Source organism: Peromyscus eremicus, chromosome 8b (genome assembly GCF_949786415.1).
Source record: "Peromyscus eremicus chromosome 8b, PerEre_H2_v1, whole genome shotgun sequence".
NCBI lineage: Eukaryota > Metazoa > Chordata > Mammalia > Rodentia > Cricetidae > Peromyscus > Peromyscus eremicus.
In genome coordinates this window covers 60,949,594-60,977,569 of record NC_081424.1, presented here as the reverse complement: position 1 = coordinate 60,977,569, position 27,976 = coordinate 60,949,594, and the positions used below count along the sequence as shown (strand labels likewise).

General features: G+C 47.7%; 1 protein-coding gene across 1 annotated transcript; it reads left to right on the top strand.

Annotated features, from left to right (window-relative positions):
- On the top strand, positions 1-27,753 carry Thbs2 (thrombospondin 2). Its single transcript, XM_059272908.1, has 22 exons — positions 1-238; positions 2,723-2,871; positions 3,963-4,519; positions 6,349-6,433; positions 8,265-8,464; positions 10,076-10,216; positions 10,958-11,054; positions 12,605-12,775; positions 13,038-13,214; positions 14,041-14,214; positions 14,401-14,528; positions 14,605-14,757; positions 15,504-15,722; positions 17,428-17,535; positions 18,150-18,309; positions 20,388-20,506; positions 21,171-21,405; positions 23,063-23,290; positions 24,228-24,499; positions 25,041-25,138; positions 26,330-26,469; positions 27,536-27,753. Exons 2-22 carry the CDS (start codon positions 2,820-2,822, stop codon positions 27,541-27,543), a joined length of 3,522 nt encoding a protein of 1,173 aa, XP_059128891.1. The 5' UTR covers positions 1-238; positions 2,723-2,819; the 3' UTR covers positions 27,544-27,753.
- The last annotated feature ends 223 nt before the right edge of the window (positions 27,754-27,976 follow it).

Here is a 27,976-nt window from a genome sequence, read left to right as displayed (position 1 = left end):
CCCTGAGCAAATGGTGAGACCAGAGGAGGAATTATGACACTCCTTCGAAAGAATGAATTAAACGTGCCTCCGCGTGTGTCTGATTGACAGGCCTCTTGGGGAAAGGGCGTATAAAGGAGCCGGTCACTGCCTGGAGGCAGCGAAAGTCTCTGCTGTCTGAAGCCTTCCCGGCCAGGTCACTCCTCAGGACAGACTTAGAACACTGACGTCGGTCATCATTCATTTTCAAACACACCAGGTACCTTTGTCATTTCTAAGACATTTCACTGGGCTGTGATTTTTCGGAATAGGCTTGTGGTTTCCAGGAGGCTGAAGGGGGAAAGCGCAGCTGTACCCTCCCACACTTTGCAGAGTGGCTTCCTCACCCCAGCTTTGCCCTGCACAGTTAGGGACCTGACAGGAACAGTCACTGCTGTCTTGGCCCCAGGGTCTCCCACAGCAGGATCCCAGTGGGGTTAGGGTCTGGCTGCCTTCATTCCTAGGATGCTGAGGGGAAGCACTGACATTTTCTGCTTCAACATAAAAAGTTTCTACATTGAAGTTTGTTGTGGAGGAGGAAGCAGAGAAGGGAATGTCCAAGGATCCCTTGGAAATGTGAAAATAAGCAGAGGGATTAGAGCGATCCTAACTCTAAACATTAGTAGCAGCTGAACAAAGTGTTGCTGTCATTATAATGTACGGTGGGGTGGGCTGCGGGCACTGAAGGGAGTGTGTTTGGGTTGCTGCTTGGGTAATTTGCAGAAAGAGCTGGTGGGCTGGGGCAGCTAAAAGAAATAGTCTAGTGGGGAGGGAGAGGGGAGGGGAGGGAGGCAGAGCAATAGGTGTTGGAGGGGCATGGAGACCACCCAGCAAAGGCATTTTCACTTTGACTATTCCTGTGAGATGAAATTGTATAAGACCCATATAAGTTGTGATAATACCCTGTTGAAGAAAACTTTCATGAACGTCTACTCATAAGCCTGCAGTGTGGACTTGTGGTCAGGGAAGAGGCTCCTGGGCTCAGGGAAACAGTGTGTGCCGTGTGCCGTGTGCCGTGTGCCCATGGAACTAGGATGCAATTGCATTGGCTGCCAGGAGGCTTGTTCCAGTCTCGGATACCCTTCACTCCTTTGTCACATTTTGGTTTGGGGAAGGCAGCAAGATGAGATGGGATGGTATTAAAGACTGCTGATTATTTGTGACACTCCTGATTGAGGTTGATCTTATCGAAACACAGTTTAATGTACTCAGCTTGTGCATGCATGTAAGCTGGGCAAAATGTCATTTTGAGACGGAGCTTGCCTTTGCAGGCATCTTGTAACTGTCCTTAGGGGTGAAATTTGGGGATGGGGGTTCAAGGGCAGATGTCCTGTGGCACACACCCGATTAGGGATTCAAGGATAGGTCAGGCTGCAGCCTTCAGATGTGGACTCAACTGAGATTCTCAAATTTCTCAGTGGTCTCAGTACTGTTCTAAGTACCTGGCAAGGTGTACCTACTCTTGAATTTTCAGAAAAAATGCCACCCCAGGACTGGTCCTCAGAGCCCTCCAAGCCCCAGTTCCACTGCGGGCAGGTTTGCTGAGCCTCAAAGAGCCTGGTGGATATTCATCTGCATAGGGTCTCTCTCTAACACGCCAGGTGGGCAGATATTTTAAGAGTAAATTTTTTTTTGAGCCACAGACAAGAAAACTGAGTTAGAGGTTAAAAGGATTGCCTGGGTGGACAAGCTGGTGTTAAGGGCTCAGGTGGGATGGTGTGCTTGGCTGCCTTCTGTCTAGTGCTCCCTAAATGAACACGGGAAAGTGCTATGGGGATCAAGACCAGGCTTTAGGAGACTGAGGTTCCTGTCTCATTGCCTTCCTCTGGAGAGGAAGCTTGCCCTCTGTGGAGGGCACTGTTTCCAGCTTACCAAAGTGCTCTGGGGGGGGGGGAGCTGCTTAGGTGTCCTTATCAATGAGAAGCTAGGCCATTTTAGCCATCTAACAGGGATGAAGAACTATGTTGTATGGATCAGTTTCCACAGAGCAGGGTATGACATGGAACAGAGCCTGGGCCATCGTCCCATATTCCTCTCAGATGGGGAGCTGAGACCCGGGCACAGGGAAGCCCATAAGGAGTTAACAGAGCAGGATCCGAGGAGCTGGGCTTCAAGCCAGGCCTCCTGACTTCTGATCCAGAGTCCAGTGAGCCAACTCAGAATCCCTGAGAATGGAAAAACAGGCCTGCAGGAGACTCGAAAAGTGGAGTAAAATCCTCAGAGTAAAAGCTTCTGCTCGTCCTAAGAAATTACACTGAGTTTATTCCTAGTTTTGAATCACAGTTAGTATTGATTGTGTTTAATTAGGTTATGCAGAACTGGTTTTTCATGGACATTTATGCAAAATGCTTTTCCAGAGTCTTCCCACCCCACAGGATATTTGCCTGGGTCTAGCTCTCCTAGATCTAAGTCTTGGCAGAGTCCCTCAGGGAAACAGTGCTCTGGCACAGCCCCCATTTGCTCCTCCAAAGAGCGTGAGGCACAGGCTCAGCCACAGGAACCCCCAGTTGTTATGGTGACTGCGCAGCAAGAGTGCTTAGAACCCCATCACCTCAATGTCAGGGGGAAGAAGTGAGACACATGCTAGCAGCAGTTAGAAGAAGCTAGCTAGAAAGGAAGTTTCTCGTCTAGAGTTCTGCTTCCCATGGACACATTTGCTTCTGATTTTTGTGTGAAAACTGTTTTTTTTTTTTTTTTTTCAAAGATCACGTGAACAAACTTTCTGGTGAGACTCGGGCTACAGCTGTGCACTCAACACCCACGAGACTGGTTCTCTCCTAAGTGTCACGGGTGGAGACAGGATGCTTTGGGCACTGGCCCTGCTGGCTCTGGGCTTGGGGCCAAGAGCTTATGGTGAGTATGGACATAACCCTTGTCTCTGTTTGCAGTGTGGCTTAGCTGCAGGCAAGAGACCATAGAGCATCTTATGGTCTGCATCTCACACATGAAGTTTTCTTAATATGCTTGTAAATAAAAAATTCATCGACTTTTGAGTCTATATAGCATGGAGATACTGTCAAAGAGTAGAGATGAGTGAACCACAGTTAGTAGTGAGGAACTTGCTTCCCATAGCTTGGCCTTGGTGTGTTATTATAGTTTATAAAATAACTTATAATTTATAAAACTTGGACAGCCATTTTTAGTAACAATAGTCACAGATTCTAATTATTTTAATTGTGGTACTGTCAGTATCTTTAATAAAATGATAATATTTGTGCCTCTATAAGCAGTTTACTTTGTTTTCAGTTTTTGGACACTTGATGAGACGTTATGCTTTGTTTCAGCTTTCTAGGCAGCGTATTCTTTTGAATCACTGAACCTGTTCTAATTTTGATGAGATCTGGTGATTTTTTTTCATTGGCAGCTGGACGTGACTTCAAACCACTCACTGAGAGTCATGAGGTCCATTGTTGTCTCAGGTTCTGACCTACACTGCACAATAGTTATTATTCATTAAAGGTATTTTTGTAGAAGTGAGAAGATGTCTATACCATCTGTTTAAGGCAGAATCTCATCCCAAGAATGCACCCTCAAATGCCATGGTCAAAAGCCAAAGGTCCTCTTTTTTCAGCCTCCCTCTCCCCCAGTCACATGATGGAGGGGAGGCTGTGCTCAACCCAAATCTAGGACAAAGAACAACAGGGATCAGGGGCTGGAATTCAGAGGCCTGGTCTGGAGTGAGATTTGGGCAGGTGTCACAGTGCTGTTGTTTATAAAAGAAGCCATGTTCTGGGTTGGGGGAAGGCACAGAACATTTTCTGCACTGCAGCCCTGGAGAAAGCCAGTCTACAGCATTGTGGGGAGCCTGCTATGGCTCAGCCAGGGTGGGAGACTGAGCTGCCACAAGGGAGAAGCCCTTGAGAGCTTGTGATTCTCCAGCCTGCCTTCCAGAAAGCCTCACCTTCAGCCTGTGGTAACTGTGCCTCTGTGGTTCCCTTCGGCAGCTGGTGACCAGGGCGAAGACGCTTCATTTGACCTTTTCAGCATCAGCAACATTAACCGGAAGACCATTGGTGCCAAGCAGTTTCGAGGGCCTGACCCTGGGGTGCCCGCGTACCGTTTCGTACGGTTTGACTACATCCCCCCAGTGAAGACAGACGACCTCATCAGGATTGTCAAACTTGCAAGGAGAAAGGAGGGCTTCTTCCTCACAGCCCAGCTGAAGCAGGACCGCAAGTCTCGGGGCACACTCCTGGTGTTAGAAGGCCCCGGTACCTCCCAGAGGCAGTTTGAGATAGTGTCCAATGGCCCAGGGGACACCTTGGACCTCAACTACTGGGTAGAAGGCACCCAACATACCAACTTCCTGGAGGATGTGGGCCTGGCTGACTCCCAGTGGCGGAATGTGACTGTGCAAGTGGCCAGCGACACCTTTAGCCTGTACGTGGGCTGTGATCTCATTGACAGTGTCACCCTGGAAGAACCATTCTATGAGCAGCTGGAAGCAGACAGAAGCAGGATGTATGTGGCCAAAGGTGCATCCCGAGAGAGTCACTTCAGGGTGCGTGTGCAGCATGGCAGCCATATGACAGAGTTTTGCTGGGAGCCCACAGCATGGGGCAACTCAGTGTAGCTTTTGTGTTGGAAAGGTGTAATCTTGCCTTGGAGAGACATGTAGCATTTACTGTGGCACAAGTGTGTACACTCTACACACCTGCACATACTGCATATGTGTTCATACATATCACACATGCTCAGTTGTGAGTCTCCTATACTTATATGATATGCACACACATGTGCACACTCAAGAGTGTGAACTTATCACACAGGTGCATTCACACCACACACGCCTATATATCTACCACAGGTGCACACTTGTACAGTACACTTGCTTACACACTATGTGAACACACTACACACTCATTGCACAAGTGTGCAGAAGCATGTACAACATGCCTACACACCTTCACACCTATACACATTTACACATGTGTGCACAAAACAAACACTCACATTTGCACTCATAAATACAATACTGACATATAGAATTATGTACAAAGGATACATAAGAACTTGCGTACACACATATGCATCACACTTCTGCACACATGGCAGCTATACACATATTAACACAGTGCCTATTCATAAGACAAAATCAACTGAGCATGCATAGAATACACAGCAGAGCTGTGTCACAGGTATATTGCTTGTGGATGCCTTAGTCAAGTGCTGAGGGCAGGAATCCTCGTGTTCCAGAAACCCCTTAATTAGGCCTGAAGCCACATCCTAGGCCTTGCTCTAGAATGAAGTGACTAGGGCACTAAAGAGGAACTGAGTTCCTCAAAGAAAAGTTGCTGCTTTGCGAGTGAATACCTCCCTGTCCCCTCACTGTGGCTGAGGAAGTTGGGATCCTTCCAAAGCTGAGAACTTAGAACCTCAATGCCAGGTCCACACCGACGCCCCCAGTTATAATGGCTGTCTTAGGGTTTGTCCATCTTTTCCCTGACACTAAGATCATCCACTGATGGAGGGATCATACTGAGGCTCTGTGTTTTGACTCTCTGTGGTCCATGAGTATTGCACTCTGGTCCTCCCTCTCCATGCTGAGCAGAAGCAAGCCATGGCTCCTGGTTGGTCCATAACCGCAGAGAACAACCAAGGGTTGTTCTAGGTAAAGTGTGCTAAGCGGACTTTCAGCTTATAAGGGTTCATCTTCTGATGAGCATGTCCGTTCCTCTTTCATGGCGGGTTAAGGGATGTCTGAACATTGCTCTCTTGCAGGCACGCCCTTATTTGTGGAAATAAATGTATGTTGAAGCTTAGTTATTTGAGTAAAAGACCTTGAGTACACACTTTTTCAGGCACGGCCATGGCTGTCTGACTGTCCCATTCACGTTACATCATTAGCTCCCTTCTCCTGGTGTGACCCAGGGCCACCTTGTCTGCACCAGATGTTTCTGAGACTTGAATTACAAACAAGTACAAAGCATTCCAGTTCCATGTGAGGAAATATCCCAGCATATCTACCTTGGAACATACAGGGGACAAAACTCACCTATCCCCAGGCCTCCCTCTTTTTTCTCTAAGGTTAATTTTCTCCTAGCTAGAAAATTTTTTATGCTAAACCTTTGTGTGTGTGCATGTATGTACATGTGTGTACGTGCATGCGTGCTCACGTGTGTGCGTGCACACACCTATATAGATATGGGAGGTACAGACTGGCTCAAAGTATTTTCAAAGTAGCAGGAATAGGGGAGCTGATATAAAGAGACCTCAGACCTACTGGATAAAGCAGAGGTGACCCAGTGCTACTGGAATCTTCTATTCTGCACCTATAAAGTGTTATCAGCTTCCATCAAGATGAAGTTCTGTTCCTCTGTCTCCTTCCAGGGCTTGCTGCAGAATGTCCATCTCGTGTTTGCAGATTCTGTAGAAGATATCCTAAGCAAGAAAGGCTGTCAACACAGCCGGGGAGGTGGGTGAGCTCTGACCCAGGAGTTTCTGTTCCTTCCTGGTGGGTTATTGTTGGCCATGTGTACGTGCCTTGCTGGGGTTTGGGTCAAGCAGGTGAGTTTGCTGGCTGGCTTGAACTTCTTAGTCTTTGGAAATGACAAGTTGTCAAGAATCGATTCTGAATATATTTTAAGAAGAACAATCCAATTTGGGGGGTTCTGGAGAGATAGTCCAGTCCGTGATCAAAACTATTCACACCTTTCATGGCTTCTGAACACATGCGAACATGTAGGTTCCTTCAACAGGATATTTAGGGCTCTGAGTTACAAGTCAACAATTACACAGAACTATTAAAAGCAAGCACTTAAACATTTCTGGAAGTTCTGAGCCCTTCTTAACAAAATGGACTTACACGGACATCAAAATCTGTTCTCTTAAGATGGGGTGTAAGGATGGAATAACTGGATTTACGCGCTTTCATCCCTATGTCAGGACCCACCGTGAGCTCTCCACTCAGAGCTTGGGCCTGGCAGAGACTCCCATTCTCCCCCACTGGTCACGTCAGACTTGAAGATTCCAGTCCTTTGGAAAGTGAGCTCAGGAGCCTGGTCTCATAGTGTGGCTTCTTTGACGTCTATTAAAATGAGAATGTCTCTGTTTCAAGGCTAAGCTATTTCAACTTCACAGTCACAGAAACTGCTATAGATGTGGGAGGTAGAGACTGGCTCAAACAATTTGTCTGTCGCCAGCCCAAACCCACCCATGGCAGAGGCAGGGGTGAGCAAAGGCACCGATTCGTTTATTTTGCTTAATTCTAAGATATGAAAAAGTATCTTAGATAAGCTAAAGATTTTTAAAAACATAAATGAAAATAAATGCTGAATTAATCTACTCAAAGTCTATTTAAGAGTGTCCCTGTCTACTTGGGTATACAGGTGCTTATATTAGCCTGGCCTTTTATGGTTAACGGTGCACTGGATATAAGGGGCTTCCAGGAGTCGTGTGGATTGCAAAAAGGTTTTGAGCCCAAGTAATAAACACGCAGCTGTGGGGTGAATGCCTGTCACCCCTTCTCCCTCCCTGGAGCTCTCCCTCCCTTGGATTCCTTGGCTCTGGATTAACTGAGGATGACTCTGTTTTTGGACTTGTCTCAAGGCAACTTGAGGATTAAGGGGTCTGTGAACGCATGGTCCAGGCGGACTCTCTGTGATTGGGCCAGGGCTATGAGTGTCTACCTTCTTTCTGAGGAGCCACTGGGCAGCAGAGCATGCTGTGTGGAGGGAAAACAGTGTTTCCTGGAGGTGTGTGCTTCTGGTATGAAGATACCTGAGTTTGCTTTTATTCTGAAAGGAAGCCCTAAGAATGGGCACTCAGGTTGAAATGGGGCATGGGAAGGGTAAAGGGGAGGGGTAAGAATATGGACTGTACATTGGAGGAATAGACTTGGGGTTAAGGATGAGGACAAGGCTCTGTCCCTCAACTTGGTTTTATTGAGGTGTGTGATGCAATACAAATGACCCTGCATTATAGATTACGTGTCTCCCACCGCTATGCTCTGCCTTCCTCTGTTCCTAGGCTGGACCTCTGCCTTGCTGGGGAAGCATACAGGCATACGAAGTGGGACTGGTTTCTCTTGTCAAGCAGTCGCCACCAAATGTCCTTGTGTTGGTGGATACAATTTAGCATGTGACCACTCCAAGAGAGCAGGGAGTTTCATGGGTGCCTGTTTATAGCTGCAGAGGTGACATCTCAGGGGCTGTGCTTCACTGGCTACATCAGTGGGTGCCAGCTCACAGCGGCAGGTCTGACACTGCAGGGGCTGTGCCCCACTAACCAGGCTCTCTCTCCCTTAGCTGAAGTCAACACCATCAGTGAGCATACAGAGACACTCCACCTGAGTCCTCACATTACCACAGACCTGGTGGTGGGCCAGGGTGTGGAGAAGACACAGGAAGTATGTACACACTCCTGTGAGGAGCTGAGCAACATGATGAACGAGCTGTCTGGATTGCATGTCATGGTGAACCAGCTGAGCAGGAACCTGGAGAAAGTGGTGAGTACCTGGTGGATGGCAGAGTTGGCAAGAGAGGGTTGTGGGAACAGAGAGCAGTCTGTCATGGAAGCCTCAAGAGCCAGCCTCCAACTAGTCAGGCCTCTGAGGACTAATACTTCACTGCCTTGGAGAAACTGATTAGAAAGCCACATTAAGAGGCTATCCAGGTCAGGCCCTTCAGGACGCTGGTCTGCCACAAAGTTAGTGAGAGGAGAGAGAGAGAGAGAGAGAGAGAGAGAGAGAGAGAGAGAGAGAGAGAGAGAGAGAGAGGGAGAGAGAGAAGGAAGTATTGCAAATAACACAGTCAGGAGACACAAGTTCTTCATAATAAATCTGTGCTCCTGGGAAATGTGTCTCCCAGAGAATAAAAGACATCTATGAAGAGGAAGGAATTTTATGAGAAGGGCTGAGTGTTGAAAGGAACAGCCTATGGGCTTGAGGAATGTCTCAGCCCTACAGTTTTTAAGGCTGAATATGTGTGTCTCTAAGTGTGCAGAAGCAGGGCACAGAGTCTCACACTCCAGAGTGGGTGTTTTCTGGCTCTGAAGAGGGAGATGAGAGTTGGAGTCTCTCCTGACTGCAGTGCCTTGTGACACCCATAAAATCGTGAGAAGCAGAGAGGGACAGGAGAGCTCCGCACAAATACTTCCTGAAAGGCTCCTCTGTTGCTGGGGGAGAAAGTCCTGTGCCAAGGCCTGTCTGTGCAGAGGCTTCTCCTGCTTCAGTTCCCCTCTTAGTCAGGGTCCCTAGCTGGCATCATTTAATTCATTGTTATGCCAAGAAATGCTGAGGCTCGGTGCACAGTGATGGTCCTGGCTGACTTGCCAGATGACCTGGCAACAGAACTCAGAAGAGACAGGGGTTGAGCACAGGACCTGGGAGCTTCTCTACAACTGCAAATATTTCAGGTCCAGGTTACTTAACATGAAGTCAGAGGTCAAGGAAACAGATGAACCCCGTAATCTGCAAAGCCACAGGGGTGGTGTGTTTCTGTGTGTATTTGCAGTAGAGGGTTTGAGACACTCATCTGATCCCCAAAGCCTGATACTCCAAGTTCAGATATTATACCTTGGGGGAACCGGCAGAGTTCTGGTATGGCCACAGCAACTATGTACATGTTTGGTGGCCTTTTGTGCAGGTTCATCTGGTTTTTACATTTTACCTCTTTTTTCCTGGGAGAATGTCCAGGTGGCCAGTATTGTGACTGTCTTCTTCCTTGCTAGTGTGTCCTCGCACATCTTTCATATCCTATCTGCTGAACAAAAGGAAGAGTGGGCAAATTCACCCCTGACCTCTGTCCACTGTGCACAATTGTAGTTTTTGAGGCATGGCCAGCCCAGGAGTTGAGGGGGCAGCACCTATGCATAGCTGTGTGTTGGATATTAGCTATGAGCAGAGAAGAGGTAGGGAGCCCGTGGTGACAGTGTGTGTATCCGAGTTCTGTGATGTGGTCTTTGTTGCAGAAGTTCCTGTGGTTTTGCAGTAGCATCTGTCTTTACTGAGTCCTCTTGCAGAGTTATATCTACGCCTGGAGGTTTCAGTGCTTGACCTAAGCTCCTCAAAGGAAGAGAGACATTGAAATCTTATCCTAATTCTCACCTCTATTTCCAGTCCAACGATAACCAGTTCCTTTTGGAACTCATTGGGGGCCCTCTGAAGACAAGGAACATGTCAGCCTGTGTGCAGGAAGGCCGAATCTTTGCAGAAAATGAAACGTGGGTTGTAGACAGCTGTACCACATGTACCTGCAAGGTGAGTTCCAGAGACAAGTTCTCCTGCAGGCAGAAGTGCCCTGCACAGGGCAGGCATGTTCAAATTGACATATGCAGATCCTAATGGCTGGCAATGACCTGCTCAGCACATGTGTGTAAAAGATGTTTAGATACATGGAAGACTCAGCACCAGAGCCTTAGACAGGGAAGTGAACACAAATGTAACTTTTAATGTAACACAAATGTAACAATTTAATGACCTCGTTGTGCTATGCATAAACAAACCACAACCCAGTGGCTTGTCCCACATTACCATGTGGAGAGAAACAGTGGTAATGCAGCTATATCAGCCCTCCGATGGTGTGTATTTGATCCCACTCATCTCTGACAGGGCCTCAGTGCTCACAGAGACGTCTGGGAAGCCTAGTCATTATGAAAAAAAAAAAAAATATATATATATATAAATGGTTCAGTTTCTTTTCATTGTTCTCTGTCCGTGTGTTGACCTCAGATATCGGGGATCTGGGAATATTCTGTCATTTTTCTTCTTCCCCACCCAGAGGGCTCAAAAGCTGATGCCGTCATCTCCCTGGTCATGGTGGGAGGGTAGAGTGTCAGTGCTCGCAGAGTCCCCTTTGGGCCTGCTCAAACCCTGTATTTGAGGTAGGACTGGAAGACATAAAAATACCTAGCCATCTCACCGATCTTTCCCCACCCAGCTCCCGTGACAATGTCTGTTACATTAAATAATTGTTTCCCAAATATTTTCCTCTTCTTTCAGAAATTTAAAACCGTGTGCCATCAAATCACTTGCTCGCCGGCCACCTGTGCCAACCCGACCTTTGTGGAAGGGGAGTGCTGTCCGTCCTGTCCCCACTGTGAGTCTCCTGCGGCGTGAGCATGTTGTGAGGCCTAGTGACTGTGTCTGTTTATTTGTTTTATGGTTTGCCTAGAGGAGGGCGAGGCTCAGATTCCTAGAGGCAGGCAGTGGAGGAGGAGCAGAGGGTGGCTATGGCCCTGCTTCAGCTGCTAGTCAGTGGCCAGGAAGCCACTGAGAGCTCTAGAAATTAAGTGCCTGCAGCTGCTTTGTTCTGGCTCATCCCAGACAAGGAGGCCCCTAGTGATACTGCGGGGACCAAACTCCCGGGCCAAGAACAAGGCCCCTGTGTCAGTAGCCACTGTGAGGAGGAGCTGCAGCTAGACCCGGGCTGAGTGAAGACTAAGCAGTCGCTGTGAAACTCATGATACAGCGAATAAACAAAACCTAGAGACTCAATGGTGCCTTCAAGTTACAGAGATATGGTGCAGATGGCACAGAATCGGACTATGGTGGAGCCAGTTCTGGGAGGTCTGGCACTGTGGAGACAGAATTGGGTTGCCGTCAGAGTCCTGGAGGCTCCGATGAGCTCTAGAAGTGCCCCAGCTGCTCCTCCTAGATTCAGCTTCAGGCCTCACTCAGAATCCCCTATGGTCTGTGGATCCCTGTGCCAACAGTCTGGATCTGGCCTCCGGGTGATGCCCAGCTGTGGCTTCCCTGCACTGGTGGGCAGCCCTTCCAACCCAGTCACCATCCCCCAGTGTTCTGGATGGCTCTGCTCAGGTTTTATCCTGGTTTTTCCTTCCGGTGTGTGTCCAGAATCACAGCTGCTTGTTCAGCACAGCAATGCCACTACCACAGTACTGGGTGTCTGAGACTGCTTCCCCTGTATCAGTGAGGGCAAGAGGACAGCAGACAGCTGGGGTGCCTGTGCTCAGTGTTGTCCAGCTGCTCTTCTTTCCTCCCTTCGTCCTACTAAGAGACCCCCACTAAGAGACCTACTCTGAACTTCACCTTCAGCTCAGGCCCCAGCACTGGTACACCGTACCCTGTATACCTGTGAAAAATTTCTTCAAGAAAATGGTCTTTTTTATTGGATTTTCTTTAAAGTGTTTGGAAATAAATTATGCAAACTGTAATTTCAACCAATGGTTGACATGTTGTTACCTTGTGTGAGTCAACAGACGCTATGTAGAAATGACCTCTTGGTGGCTCTGATGAGGCTCTTCCCTGTGCTTTGCTCCTCCCTTTGAAGGCACTCAAGTTCTCGCCCAGGTGGTGGGCCTCTGCCCATAGAATCTCCCTCCTGACCGGGAGGTGGTGGCACACGCCTTTAATCCCAGCACTCAGGAGGCAGAGGCAGGTGGATCTTTGTGAGTTCGAGGCCAACCTGGTCTACAGAGTGAGATCCAGGAAAGGCGCCAAGCTACACAGAGAAACCCTGTCTCGAAAAATAAAAAATTAAAAAAAAAAAAAGAATCTCCCTCCTGCAAACCCCTCCCTGTTAAGAAGTCTCCAAAGCAGTCCCCACGTGGTTGTGGTGCCTGACTTCGCCAGAGCGTGTGAAGAGGGAGGGCCCAACCTCATGTGTATGTTTGCTTTCTTGGTTAGCTTCAGACAATGATGAGGACTGGTCTCCGTGGGCAGAATGGACCGAATGTTCTGTCACCTGTGGCTCTGGGACCCAGCAGAGAGGCCGGTCTTGTGATGTCACCAGCAACACCTGCCTGGGCCCCTCCATTCAGACAAGGGCGTGCAGCCTGGGCAAATGTGATACAAGAAGTGAGTGTGCCCCTGCCATCCTCCAGGGTAGGGTGGATGGCTCTCCACGTGGGTGTGCCAACAACAGCTATTTGCTGGCGTCTGGAAGCTATGGCCTCAGGGAAGGTTTTTGCCAAGCAAGAAGCTTTCTTCTGGGTGGAGGTGGTGTTCTTTTGCCTGCCCTCTGCGGTGGAAACAGGGATTGGCTGGGAAGACAGCATCGGGGATGGCCCGACCTGGGGCCACAGCCTGAGACACTGACCACCTTGTGTTTTTACGTCAGTCCGGCAGAACGGCGGCTGGAGTCACTGGTCACCCTGGTCTTCCTGCTCTGTGACTTGTGGAGTTGGCAACGTCACCCGCATACGTCTCTGCAACTCTCCAGTACCCCAAATGGGCGGCAAGAACTGCAAGGGCAGTGGCCGGGAGACCAAGGCCTGCCAGGGTATACCGTGCCCAAGTAAGTAGATGATACTGCAATTGGTGAGGGAGCTGCCTGAGCAGGACATCACCCTATGATGGCTGCTGGCCACCAACGCCCACTCAAGCTGAATCTGGTCACTTGAATCTGGTCAAGAGCCAGCACAGCTTGAACAGTGAGGGCGTGGCTGCTCTTGCTAAGGCCAGTGCCCATCACTGGATGCCCACCCTGACCTCTGAGTTAGCCTGATGCCTCTGTACCTTGCACAGATCAATCAAGTGGACAGAGATGATCATCTATAGGAAAGTAAGTCAGGACTGTGAACTTGGACCTGGAACCGGAAATAAACAGAGTAGGTCTTAGGACAGGGCTGTCTGAGCTACAAAGTTGCAGTTCAGGGGATTCACAGCTTAGAGACCAGGACCTCCCCAGGGAGGCTGGGCTTCTGCAGTGCATGGATGCAGGAAATTGCTTCCGCAACATGATATCTACCCAGATCTTCACTGCCAATCTGCCCAATGCAATTAGAATCAATCCCACAAAGTGTTTCAGGCTGGAGGGAGGTCTACTCTGGAGACATGGCTCGGTAAGAAAACTCAGGCTCCTGGCTGTAGAAGATTGCAAGGATTTTCTTTTATAGGCAGAGAAATCTATCAGGAATTCAGTAATCAATATCACTCCCTGAATCACGGCCATGGAACTTCACAGTAGGCCATCCTCTCCCTCTTCACTTGTACACCAGTTTCTTCAACTGCACTGGAAGAGCCAGGATATCAACCTCATCTCCCCTCTGCTCTTGCCAGGGCCAATCATAAATCCAGCTCTCCATTCTCCTCCCAGACACCTTTCCTGGTTCTCTCTACAGTTGATGGCCGTTGGAGCCCCTGGTCCCCTTGGTCAACCTGCACTGTCACCTGTGCTGGAGGGATCCGTGAACGGACACGTGTTTGCAACAGCCCAGAGCCCCAGTATGGTGGGAAGGACTGTGTGGGGGATGTGAAGGAGCATCAAATGTGCAACAAGAGAAGCTGCCCTATTGGTGAGTAATAGGGCACGTGTGTGTGTGTGTGTGTGTGTGTGTGTGTGTGTGTGTGTGTGTGAAAGAAGCTGCCTGACTGGTGTGTAACAGGACATACACACTTGTATGTGTATTTATATATGTGTGTGCCTACAAGTGCATATGTGTGTGGCATCTGGTTATAGCTCTGTCTCTATCTCCATGCAGATGGGTGCTTATCCAACCCGTGTTTTCCTGGAGCCAAGTGCAACAGCTTCCCCGATGGGTCCTGGTCCTGTGGCTCCTGCCCAGTGGGCTTCCTGGGCAATGGCACCCACTGTGAAGACCTGGATGAGGTTGGTACCTCCACCTTGGGCAGCAGGGTGTCCTGTGGAAATCTGGAGAGAGGCTCACTTCTATTTGTCCTCACAGTGCGCTGTGGCCACAGACATCTGCTTCTCAACCAACAAAGTTTCCCGCTGTGTCAACACCAACCCTGGCTTCCACTGCCTGCCTTGTCCCCCACGCTACAAGGGGAGCCAGCCCTTCGGGGTTGGCCTGGAGGCTGCTCAGACAGAGAAACAAGTAAGTGGCCTGGAGCATCTCCTACTGACACGTGGAATCCATGTTTCCATGCAAAGGGCCTATGAACTCCTGGGCAGCAGCGATCTTGGTCAGTTCTGGGATGCTATAGCAGAATGCCCGAGGCAGGGTAGGGATAAAGGAAAGACACTTATTTATCACAATTTTGCAGACCGGAAATCCCAGACTGAGGACCAGGCATCTAGTTCAGGGCTCTGTGTTGTCATTACATGGCAGAAGCCAGAGAGAGAGAGAGAGAGAGACAGAGAGAGACAGAGAGAGACAGAGAGAGACAGAGACAGAGAGACAGAGAGATAGAGAGACAGAGACAGAGACAGAGACACAGAGACAGAGACAGAGACAGACAAAGACAGACAAAGACAGAGAGATTCAGCATTGGCATGCAGAAATGGGAGAGTCCTGACTACACCTCTAATGAGGCTTCACTTCCTAGAGCCACTGCACTGTGATACAGATTCTAACACATTTGTTGGGAATCACAACTAAGCCATGGCAAGTGGTGTCTTATAGTAAGGTCAGAAATGATATTTATCTGACTCTGATAACCCCTAAAAAAATAGTCAAGTCTGCTTCCTGAGAGATCCAAATTAGCACTTTAAGAACGCAGCACAATGCCATACTCCCCACTTCCTCCCCCAATGAGCCTCTTCGCATTCTCAGGGGTACAGAGGGCCACCTTCTTTTCTAGTAAGTCCTGTCTGTAGTCCTTACAACTCTTGGTCTTGCAGGTGTGTGAGCCAGAAAATCCATGCAAGGACAAGACTCACAACTGCCACAAGCACGCGGAGTGCATCTACTTGGGCCATTTCAGTGACCCCATGTTCAAGTGTGAGTGCCAGACTGGCTATGCCGGAGATGGGCTCATCTGTGGGGAGGACTCAGACCTGGATGGGTGGCCCAACAACAACCTGGTGTGCGCTACCAACGCCACCTACCACTGCAGCAAGGTAAGACTCACATTTATTTCAGGCCAAGCGCTAGGACTGTGTACTGCAGACCCTCCTTTCAGTCAGGGTCAGGGGTCTATGCCTTAATGCCTCTTCTTCAGTGAAATGGTCTGCACCCCAGTTCTCTTCAGTCAGGGTAAAGATCTGCCCCCCAGTTCTCTTCAGTCAGGGTAAGGGTCTGCCCCCCAGTCCTCTTCAGTCAGGGTAAGAGTCTGCCCCCCAGTCCTTTTCAGTCAGGGTAAGGGTCTGTCCCTCAGTCCTCTTCAGTCAGGGTAAGGGTCTGCCCCCCAGTCCTCTTCAGGGATTCACTGTCAGGGAAGACTGGGCCAATTTGGAAGCAATGATCTAAACAGTGAGTAACTCCGAATTATCTTGTTCCCTCCCACACTCCACATGAGCCTCCTACTTTGAGACTGAACCGTGTTAGAGCTACACATTTTCCTACAACTGCAGGTGTGAAGAGAGCTTGGGTCTGATGTGTGGAGTGCACAGGTGTCCACCTCAAACACTGAACACAGGTGGCCTCGGCCTTCATTTCATTTTCATCCCAGGGGTGGTTGTGAAAAGCAGTACACACTCGTGGTGCTTGTTGCTGGTTCACGGCCCATCAGCAGTGGGGTGGACAGGCTGACTCCATGCCTGGCCCCAGAGTGTGGGAGGCTGAAATGACCCTAGACAAGCTGCCCTGCTTGAGATCACTTAGCAAGATCCCATCAAATGTTTTTCTTTACAAAGACACACACGTGCCACAGGGTGCAGACATGTTTGGGGAGTCAGCATTTGATCTACTACACGAGATGTTGATACAGGTTGGGCCTCTGTATCTTCACAAGTAAAAGTACTAAAAGGCTCCCCACCAAAAAGCCATTTAAAAAACATAATTATATGTGTATTTAGCCCTAATTTTAAGTTTAAAGTGATGAATTTTTAGTGCAGGAATTTCTTATTTCATGGCCTCTTGAGTGAAGATGGCAAGTATTGGCTAACCAAGCAAGATTGTCACAGAAACAAGGCAGCAATTTACACACACACACATTCACACTTGCACACACACGAAAAGGCATCAATGTAGTTGAAACTAACACTGCTCTTCTACAGTCCCTCAGTTGGGTCCGTGTGGCTCAGGTTTGGGTCGCAGCACAGTGGACAGAGTGGAGCAGCTACCACATGTCTATCAACTGTGACGAGCTGGAGTGGAGCTGGCCCTGCCTTCGTCTAGGCTTCTGTCAAGTGCAGGAATTGCAAAGCCTACACCACACACACTGATAAGGAGGCTTCTTCCTTTGAGACCTGCTGGCCAGTGAGGGCCGAGCTTGCATACGTACTGGTGCTCTTGGTTCATTGGCTGCGGCTGTGGGATGGAACTGGACTCGAAACATCTGCTCCTCCACCTCTCTGGGGACAGGCACCCCTCACCCTCTTCTGCTCTCCCAGGTGTCTGATCCCTTCCTGGGGATCCTGGGCTCAGAACAGGGCTCCCTTTGTCTACTTGTGTGCAGCAGTGACATCATTCCCAGGGTAGGACTTAAAAGCACAGCACACGTCCAGGCCAGCTGGCTCTGACCCCCATTCTTCTGCTTTTATCTGAGGACTTGTATCAGATATTTATATCGTTGGCTTCATAAGTCTTGTTTTATTTTCCCTGTTTTGGAAAGAAGGCCTCTTTGGAATGCTTTCATGGTTATCATTCCTCTCCAAATCACAGGACAACTGCCCTAAACTGCCAAATTCCGGCCAGGAGGATTTTGATAAGGATGGAATCGGAGATGCTTGTGATGAGGATGATGATAATGACGGTGTTAGCGATGAGAAGGTAGGACGGGTGCTGCCTTCAAACACTGAGTCCCCCCAAGGTGGGTCTGCTGGCACATATTTGTGAACAGTTCCCAGAAGCCACCAACAGGGAAAGTTGACAGTGCAAATGCTGATTAGCCGGTGCGTGGGGCTCCCTGGCGTACAACGCAGAAACTGCTCAGCAATGTCACTTTCTTTAATGGCATCAAAAGACCTTATTGGCTTCCTTTTCTTTGGGTGAGCTGTGCTTGAGGCAAGCGACAGATGTTACAGGCAGAAGGTTTAACCTGTGGCTCACACAGTTCCCTGAGGATGGATTCTCTGTGGGGGGATTCAACGCTCTTCTCTTCTTACCCATCCGTCCATCCTCTCACCTACTCTCTCATCTATTTGGTGTCCCTGTGAAGTAGGTGAAACAGCCACTTTGCAATAGGAAATCTTAACACTTATGGGGAAGGATAGCGGTGTATACATAGCTGTAAAACCACATGATGTTGAAAAGGTGCCTGTGGAGGGCTAATGGACTCGTTTTCATTGGCTCTTTGTTGGTTGTTTCGTAAGCATGAACTGTCTTACGGCAACCGGATGTCTTTTCTGTGTTCTTTCTGAAGTCCTTCTCTGGTTGTTTTTTAGGACAATTGCCAGCTTCTCTTCAATCCCCGTCAGTTAGACTATGACAAGGATGAGGTGGGAGACCGCTGTGATAATTGCCCCTACGTGCACAACCCAGCACAGATTGACACAGACAACAACGGTGAAGGGGATGCCTGCTCTGTGGACATCGACGGGGACGGTCAGTGGCTCTGTTTGTTGTAGTGACACAGATCAGGATTCATGATGATCACTGAGTCAGCACGTTGTGTATTCAGGTCCACAGCCACAAATCAACTAACCATAGACAGAGCGTTGAAAAAGAGATTGCATCTAATGAGCATGTAGACTTTGAAGTTCATTTATTTACGTGTGTCTGAGAGTGTATGGAGGGGGAGGGTGCTGCCCTGTGCACATGGGGGTCAGCAAACAACTCTCAGGAGTTGGTTATCTTCTTCCACCTTCTTGAGACAGGGTCTCTCTGGTTTCTTTCTCGTGGCACTCCAGACAAGCTATTGTGGGAATGTCCAAGTGATTCTCCTGTATCTTCTGCTCACCTTGCCGTAGAGGGGCTGGGATTGAAGGTGCTCACCACTGCATCTGGTTTTTGTTTGTTTATTTTGTTTTAATGTAGAGTTCTGAGGATCGAACTTGGGTCATCTGGCTTGTGTTGCAAGCACATCTACCCACAGAGTCATCTTACTAACCCCTAGACCTTTACCTTGTCATTAAGTGAAACAATAAAATTATAATATAGAGATGACTTTTAAGTATGTAGGAGGTTGTACCTAGATGGCTTGTAAATATACACCATTTTGTGTAATGGGTGTGGACATCTGGATTTTGGTATCTTTGTGGGTCCTGGTAGCAGCCCTCCCTGTACACCAGGGCCAGCTGCACTCACAATTCCGAACTTTTTGGAGGAGTTCAACTTTATCTTTACATTATGAAATTTATTCCTTAGATAGCTTATCTTCTCCCACAAGCCCCAGGCCCCTTCTTAGAAAACCGTAATTCTGCATCTTCTTCCCTGATGCCAGCCTCACAGCTGCTACACCTTACTCCCTGCACTGAATTCTTCCGCAGTGAGTGCTCCCTCTAAAGCACACAAGAACTGTGCTCTTGCCTCATCCCTCTGCTTTGAGGAGAGTGGTTTGTCTCACCTCTTGCTGTTTATTGATCAGGTCTAACCACAGGATCTGGGGCCCTAGACAGGTGGAGTGATACAGGAGTACCCTGAAAGCTCTGACATCACTGCAGGTTGACATTTTACCCTGAGGCCTGGTGGCCTCTGGAATAGAGCCCAGAGACCTACCACATCGCCCTGGGGACCCAGTCACTCCTATCTCAGAGTGTCACTGTAGAGCCAGGAGACACTCGGATCACTGCTCTGCTCTATTCTCTGTACCAAGTCGGTCTCACCCCCTCTCCTCATCCCTTCCCAGCCTGGGGTCCCTTCATCCACTTTGACTCACTCTGCCCTGCTATTTGGACCTATCTCAAAGCATACGTTCTTGTAGAACTTTCCAGTGAGCTTCTACATCCAACCTTATCCTCAGGACAGTCTGGACCACTCTGCCTTTTTAGAGCTTGATGCAGCCAGATCCTGATGTAGGCTAGTTACGTTGACTGGGGTCTTAGGTTCTTATACCCTGGTCATTTTAAGGGTCTTTTCTATTGGCCTTCATCCTTCCGCAAGTGTCCTCCTCTTCCTTGGGCTGAGGCAAGGCCAGTGTCCAGGGTCCCTTCTTTCTGATTTATTAGTTATGACCCTTCACTTTGCCACTGTATCTTTTTAAAAATTATTATTTCTCCAGTACTGGTGGACTTCCTTACCTATTTTCAGATTTCTAAAACCCTCTCCACCACTGGTTCTCTCCTACTGTACGTGGACGAGGAGGCAACATCAGCCAGAGCCCACCATGTTCCTGTGGACTTAGCACATACTTCCTGAGATCTAAATGGGAACAGCCAATGTAGCAAGTACAGAGACACACCACATTTACCCTCTTCTGACTGGGCAGCATCGCCCCAGAGAACTCCAAACACTAACTGTATTTTAGGCTAAGGAAATTGGGATTTTTTTTTTGGAGACATGGTTTCACTGGGAATTTGAATTTTACTGGAAAATATATCATAACTCTTCCATGAATCTAATAATCTTTACATTTTTTTGCCATTTTCTCAGTAAAGTTTGTCTGCATCTTATCTAGTATGATGGGAAAACGATGTACCTCCTCTAAACTCAGTGTATCACTACTTTATTTCTTCCACCAACAGATGTTTTCAATGAACGAGACAACTGTCCCTATGTTTACAACACTGACCAGAGAGACACTGACGGTGACGGCGTGGGTGACCACTGTGACAACTGTCCCCTGATGCACAACCCTGATCAGGTGACGGAATGTCTCCAAGCCGGGGTCTGCTCCTCGGCTGTTGCCTTGAGATGACCCTTTGAGGGTGCCTGGCATCTCAGAGCAGGGCGTTCCACATCCTCAGACAGCATCATAAAGATGTTCCTGTGTGGCTCTCATCTGCTCTGCCAAGATGACAACATAGATTTTTCTATAATCCCAGCTGGAACCTCTTACAGAGCCCAAATCCAAACACATTGTATCTAGGTGGCCACAGGCCAAGTGAGGAAGTGGCTTCCCCTCACTGCCTGGAGAGAAATTTGTCTCCATGGTTACCCTGAGGCAAACCCAGAACCAGCTACAATTCTAGGCTTGCCTTTGGAAGGGACAAGGAGAATGTGACCTATAAGTATGGTCTGCAGAGTGTACAGTAACAAATGGTGGGAAAAGTAGTACCAGTGATTGTTGAGGGTAGTTAACCATCCCTATGGGATGGGGCACAGGCTGGGAGGACCTGAACCCACATGTCTAGATTCCAGGCTCTGTTCTGTGTGGACAGTAAGTGAGCCAGTACACCCCATTTTTGCACCTTGCCCCCCAGTACTGACCTGTAACACAGTGGGGTGGGTCGCTAGTTTAGCATCCTAGCCTTCATGTGCTTCCTCAAGGGGTATTCATGGTGTTTGCTTCCTGCCCTCTCTTCCAGACGGATCTGGACAACGATCTCGTTGGAGATCAGTGTGACAACAATGAAGACATAGATGATGACGGTCACCAGAATAACCAAGACAACTGCCCGTACATCTCCAACTCCAACCAGGCCGACCATGACAATGACGGCAAGGGCGATGCCTGTGACTCTGATGATGACAATGATGGTGTTCCAGACGACAGGGACAACTGCAGACTCGTATTCAACCCAGATCAGGAAGACTCAGATGGTGGGTGCCTTCCTCAGCTCACTTGTGCATTGCAAACTGCGTGAGCAGTCCCTCAGAGGCAGAACTTCCGTGGTTACAAAGCCACTTTTTTAAAATTCAAAAGTCAGCAGGATGACTATCTTAGGGTGCTGGCCACAGGGATGCTGGTTTTCTGTCTAGCCTGCTTGGCAATTTCAGCTTCTTCTTGTGTGTTTAATATTCTACCAACGGTAGAGGAGAAGTGTGTTTGTGCTTGCCAGGATGAAGAAACCTCCCAATATCCATGTACTTTTGAAAACCTTTGGTAATCACTTTGAAAGAAATAAGGTTCACTGTATGCAGCCCATGACAGGATGGGGGATTTATTGTTTTGTATCTAGTAACTAAAATAGGGACAGTGTAAAATGGAAGGCCTGTATAAATTAGTGGTCTGTAGTTGTGCAAGCTCTGGAGGAAGTCACACCCCAGAAAGGACTACAATCCTGAATAACAAAGCACACAGCTGTGCTTGCTGATAGGCTGGCCATGAACTCCCTCCCAATGGCCAGAATGATCCAAGCTTTATTTGGAAGACACATATCCTGAACAAATGGAGACCAGGAGTCCTGGGGTGTTGAGCCAATATGACTCAGAAGCACGTGAAAAGACTGGCCTAGGCCCAAGGGCAGCTCCAGGATCCTCCCTGCACAGGAAAGAGGGCTTTCAGCAGAAAGCTCCCAGCTTGATGCAGACACCAGTGCCGGCAGCGGGAGATGGGATTGGCTCATCTAGGAAGGGGACTGGGAAGGAAGAGAGGTTGACGTACCTAGGCCAACATTTTTAATACTTTAAGATTCCACTACTGAGGCTAGTGATGTGGCTTAATTGGTAGAGCACTCGCCTCATGTACATGGAACTCAGCATTACACACAAGGCAGCGTGGTGAGTACCTTTATCTCAGGTTGACCAGAAGTTCAAAGTCATCCTTGAGGTAAGCCCTACGGAGGCCCTCCCCGTTTCAAGAAAAGAAAATGCGTGTACACCTAACTAAGTGTGTCACACAGTAGGGGAGCGTGTGGCAGTGGATACAGAACTGGGAACTAGTTTAAAGAATGGGGGGGAGGTGAAGATACTAATCTTGATACTAAATATGCTTTCTTTTCTTCCTTTTGAAATAAGAGGTTCCAGCAGAGTGCCTGGTTTACCTCATTGCCCCTGCCTATGGGTATCTCATTGTGGCCAAGGGCAGGGCAGCTGTGAGGTCACAGGCATGACCTCTCCTCCCTTGTCAACCAACCTCATTGGGCCCAATCTCCCTAGGGAAAGTCATGTGAGCTGGAAAGGTTCTATTTTAGATGCCAAATAAATTAAATGGCTCCAGTGATTAAGAATGACAGTGACAGATGAACTTAGACATAGTCAGCCACCCCTGAGTGTGGGAGGGCAGAGCCCTTGTGAGGGTCTTAACGCTCTGTCCTTGGCTGCAGGGTTTGCTGTGATGATGTTTTAAAAAGCATCCCTGGGATTCTCTACAGCTTTACAAGCTCAAAGTTTAGGAGGCAGTTGACTTTCAACCCGTAGTTATCTGGAGGGTGCTCAGTCTTAGATCTTGGGGACCCAGAGGTCCCTGCCTTCACACTGAAAAAGAAGTGCAAATCATCCACCTTGTCCCCCATGTTCACTTCTTTCTTATCCACAGGTGATGGCCGAGGTGACATCTGTAAAGATGACTTTGACAATGACAACGTCCCAGATATTGATGACGTGTGCCCTGAGAACAATGCTATCACTGAGACAGACTTCAGGAACTTCCAGATGGTCCCTCTGGATCCCAAGGGAACCACACAAATCGATCCCAACTGGGTAATTCGTCACCAAGGCAAAGAGCTGGTGCAGACAGCAAACTCAGACCCTGGCATTGCTGTAGGTGAGCCTGAGACACCGAGTGAGGTGATGCTGTTGAGTGGCCAAGTGGGGCCATGTGGACAGGATTCAGGAGAATTTCCCTAGTAGCCTCAGCCTTCCTTGGTGTGTAGAACAGTCTCCCTTCATAACCTGGTAAGGGGCTCTGGGAAAGCACAGGTTTGCCTCTCAGGTCTGTGGAATTGGTGTTCAATAAGCCAGTTCATATTGTGGACTGTCTGAAATGGTACATGACACAGTGGAACCGCTGTGTTCTGGAGCCCAACAGAACTATTGGTTGGGTCACAAGTTTCATAACGTTTGCTGATCTCTCAGTGAAGAGCCTGAAGCAGAACCAATCTAAGCTCTTCAGACCATGTTTCTGTGACAGGTGTAGCATGAATCTTAGAAGGTCTTATTAATAAAAACAAACCTGGAGCAAGGTATTAGGGTAAATGCTGAAAGATCAGAGAAGCAGAACAAGCCACAGCTACCTTACCTCACCAATTCCTCAGATGATCCTGTTTCCTCAGACTGGAAGCCTCTGAGTCCTCATCCAAATGAATCTCAGCTGAACTGCTGTTCAAAAGCCTAAAAGCTTAAGCAGCTAAAAGCTTCTAGTTTCTGGTCTTCATGCCTTATATATCTTTCTGCTTTCTGCCATCACTCCCTGGGATTAAAGGCTCACTTTCTGGGATTAAAGGCATGAGTCACCATGCTTGGCTGTATCCTTGAACACACAGAGATCCAGGTAGATCTCTGCCTCTGGAATGCTAGGATTAAAGGTGTGTGCTATCACTGCCTATCCTCTATGTTTAATATTGTGGCTGTTCTGTTCTCTGACCCCAGATAAGTTTATCAGCGTGCACAATATTTTGGGGAACACAATACCACCACAGACAGAGGCCCCTGAGGTGCTTTTCCCTGGGCCTTCAGACCATGCATATTTCCTCTGTGTCCAGGTTTTGATGAGTTTGGATCTGTGGACTTCAGTGGCACGTTCTATGTCAACACTGACCGGGACGATGACTATGCGGGCTTCGTCTTTGGCTATCAGTCAAGCAGCCGCTTCTACGTGGTCATGTGGAAGCAGGTCACCCAGACCTACTGGGAAGACAAGCCAAGTCGGGCTTATGGCTACTCTGGCGTGTCACTCAAAGTGGTAAACTCCACGACTGGTACTGGCGAGCATCTGAGGAATGCCCTGTGGCATACAGGAAACACAGAAGGCCAGGTGAGGGACTGGGCGGTTGATGACCTCTTCCAGACAGACTCTACACGCTCATTAATTTTAAATTACATTCTCAGTTAATTTTTATTCAAGTAGAAATCATTTAAATAGTTGGCATTGAATACTTACTTTATTAAACACAGAATGCCTAGTGCTCATGCCAACATAGTTGACAAGAGTGAACACATGTCCAGTCTTTTACAGAGACAGGACAATGTCAGGGTTCTGTTGATAGTTTCACAACCAAAAAGAGAAGATCTGAATTCAGATCCATGACTGTCTGGGCCAAGTATTCGTGCTCTTAGTGCTAACTGCAACACAGTAAGCAGTGGATTTAGGTGCATATTGTAGCACCCCATTGGTGTGCATAGCAGGGTAGATGATACACAGTGTTTGATTTCAAACATGTTATATTTATATCCTGTAAAACAAAATAAACCAGAGAGGTAGTGCAGCTAGTGGGGTATTACTTTGCACAGTCCAGGGGGAGAAGAATGGTAGAGAGACATGTACCTCATCCTTCAACAATGATGCTTTTCCACAGGTGCGCACACTATGGCATGACCCCAAAAACATTGGCTGGAAAGACTACACTGCCTACAGGTGGCACCTGATTCACAGGCCTAAGACTGGCTACATGAGGTAAGGGCAGCTGTGCAGCATTTCTGTCCAGTGACAGGCTCCTCGGGACTCTCTTCTCATTAGGTGGGCTAATCTTCTTTTCCATAACAAGTATGCCTTTCCATTTAATGGCAAGATGGCTTTTTCATTGGATAGATAGTCTGCTTCTCATTGGATAGACAGTCTGCTTTTCCATTGGGTAGACAATCTGCCTTCTCTGTCTTCCTTCCCATTGGAGAATATCAATAGATAACTATACCATAATGAACTCTTTTATATTCTTCTCTGGATTCCTCAGTTTTGAATGCCTTTTCTCATCTATCTTGCATCCTTACTATACCTCACTTACTTTAAAATCTTGAAAAAAGTCTATGTGTTAAGATACTTGTTGGGTGGTATGAAAACCACTGCACATCCATCTGGATGGAATCCAGGATTTTATACATAAGCAAATGTTCTACCACTGAGCCACATCACTGTTGGCTATCTGGTGTTTGTGGATCCTTGAGGGTCGGGGCAGGTGAGGTGTAAACTGGTATGTAGGGTATGATGTCCCTGCAAAGGGGTCCTATTTGCTATGTGCTCCATCAGGGAACTCTGTGGTATCAATTTACACTCTGGGCCACAAAGATCGAGTCCTGTCCCCACTCACAGACAGCTCTTACAATGGGACAAAGATGAAACTTGGAATTTTCAGGGAAAATGAAAGCTAATGGAGCCATACTCAGGGGAAGACCTGACATAGCTCCAAAGAAGAAACAGTCACTCATCCCCTACAGGCAATCAGGAAGCACCGTTCACTCGGCACACTACCTTGGCTCTTAAAGGCAACCTGCTGCAAACCTGGGTGGTTGTAATCACACACAGGAAGAGTGCAGCAGCTTTGCCTGTGAGAAGAAATGGGCCCTTCAGATCCTGCTCCCTGACAGGGCCCAGTGTTCTTACAGGGAAAGCAAGCCTGGCCCAGTTGCTAAGACCCTGAGCAGAGAGTGGGATTATAGATCCCTCTGGGTTGGTCTGGGTGTAGCTCAGCGGTAGAGCAGAGAACTCTTGGTCATCATATACAAGGCCATGTTTTCATCCTTAGCACCAAACAAGGACAGTAGATTCCTCTTGATCAGCAGCTGACATCCAGAACCAACCATTAGCCTCCAGTGAATGTACTGCAGAGTTCAAGTTCTCTTTTATCCTTTACTCCCGTACCTGTTTTAGAGTCTTAGTGCATGAAGGAAAGCAGGTCATGGCTGATTCAGGACCAATCTATGACCAAACTTATGCTGGTGGACGGCTGGGCCTGTTTGTCTTTTCCCAAGAAATGGTCTACTTCTCGGACCTCAAGTATGAATGCAGAGGTAAGTACATGTTCTCATCAGGGAATGGTCACTGGACCAGGGAGGGCTGACATCCACTTTTCTGTCTACAGAAACTTCATTCCAGGGAAATGAATGATGAGTTAGGGCTTCTACCCTTTGAGCAAAGATGCAGTTTAGGTAACTTATATTTTCTCTCCCCCTCTTTGGTTTCTTTTTGTTTTAAATTGAATCTGAATCTTCCTGATAGTTCGCAGGTGATCTACCATTGTACTGAGTCCTATAGCTTCCTGTTTCCATACTTGCTGAGTTTCTAGGGGCATTTTAGATTACTATCTTTACTAAAAATTGAAATAGGGAAGGAAAGGAAGAAGGAAAAGGAGAAGGAAGGATGAGGGATAGAAGGAAGAAGTGAAGGAAGAAAGGAGTCTACTTCTTAGTTATACTGCTAGAAGTTTATTTATCTGAACCAAAATATAAACCTGAAAGCAAACTTGATTCCAGTATAGCCTAATGGCATGCCTTCTACAGAGATTAGTAAAGCTCAGAAATATTTTCCAATACTCACACCTTGAAAGTAATACACAAATCAAAGAGAAGCAAAGACAAGAACATTGTTTTCTCTCCTTCCACTGAAGATCTTTTTCTTATGTTAGGATTCCATTGGAGAGATTTCTTTTCTTCATGTATCCACTCATTAATCTATCCATCTATGCACCCATCTTTCCTAACACCTATTTATCCATCACCCATCCATCCATTCATCCAAATACCCATCCATCCTTCTATCATTTCATCCATTCACTCATCTTTCATCTACTCATCACCCAAACAACTATCAGTCATCGATCAGTCTGTTCTATCCATCTATTTTACATATGCCATCTTAAAATTAATATGGTGATAGTTGAGGTTATAGGTAAAACAGATGCATGTAATATTAGTACTTGGGAGCCCAAGGCAGAGAATTGCTTCATTTGAGGTCAGTCTGAGCTACAGAGCAAGTTCTAGGCCAGTCTGGGCTACAGGTGTGAGATGAACAAAGAAAGAAACAAAATAAAATCCCCCTGGTCGTTCCATCCTAATCCCATTGCTCCTTCTCTTCTAGATGTCTAGAGGGCAAGCCTGCAGTTCCATCAATGTGCTACAGACACTGTTTGCTAGACACGTCGGTCCATCTTGGCACTTGCAGCTTTTCTTTCTTTCAACATTTCCTGTTTCTTGACCTTAACCGAGTGGATCTTCACCTCCTTCATCAGCATCAAGTCCAAGTGCCTTCAAATGACAAGCACCAAGGGAGCTGCAAGATGAGCATCTAACCTGCTCCTGGGATGATGAAACAGGAGACTCACTGTGGAGTGAAAACTGAGCATGTTGTTGCATTGCCTTTTCTTGTTTGTTTAAAAAGAATGACGTTTACATGTAAAATGTAATTACTTGCAGTATTTATGTGTATATGGAGTTGAAGGGAATATTGTGTATAAGTCATTCTCATAAATTAAGCATGAAAAATATTGCTCACCTACTTTCAGTGCTTAATGTTGTCACT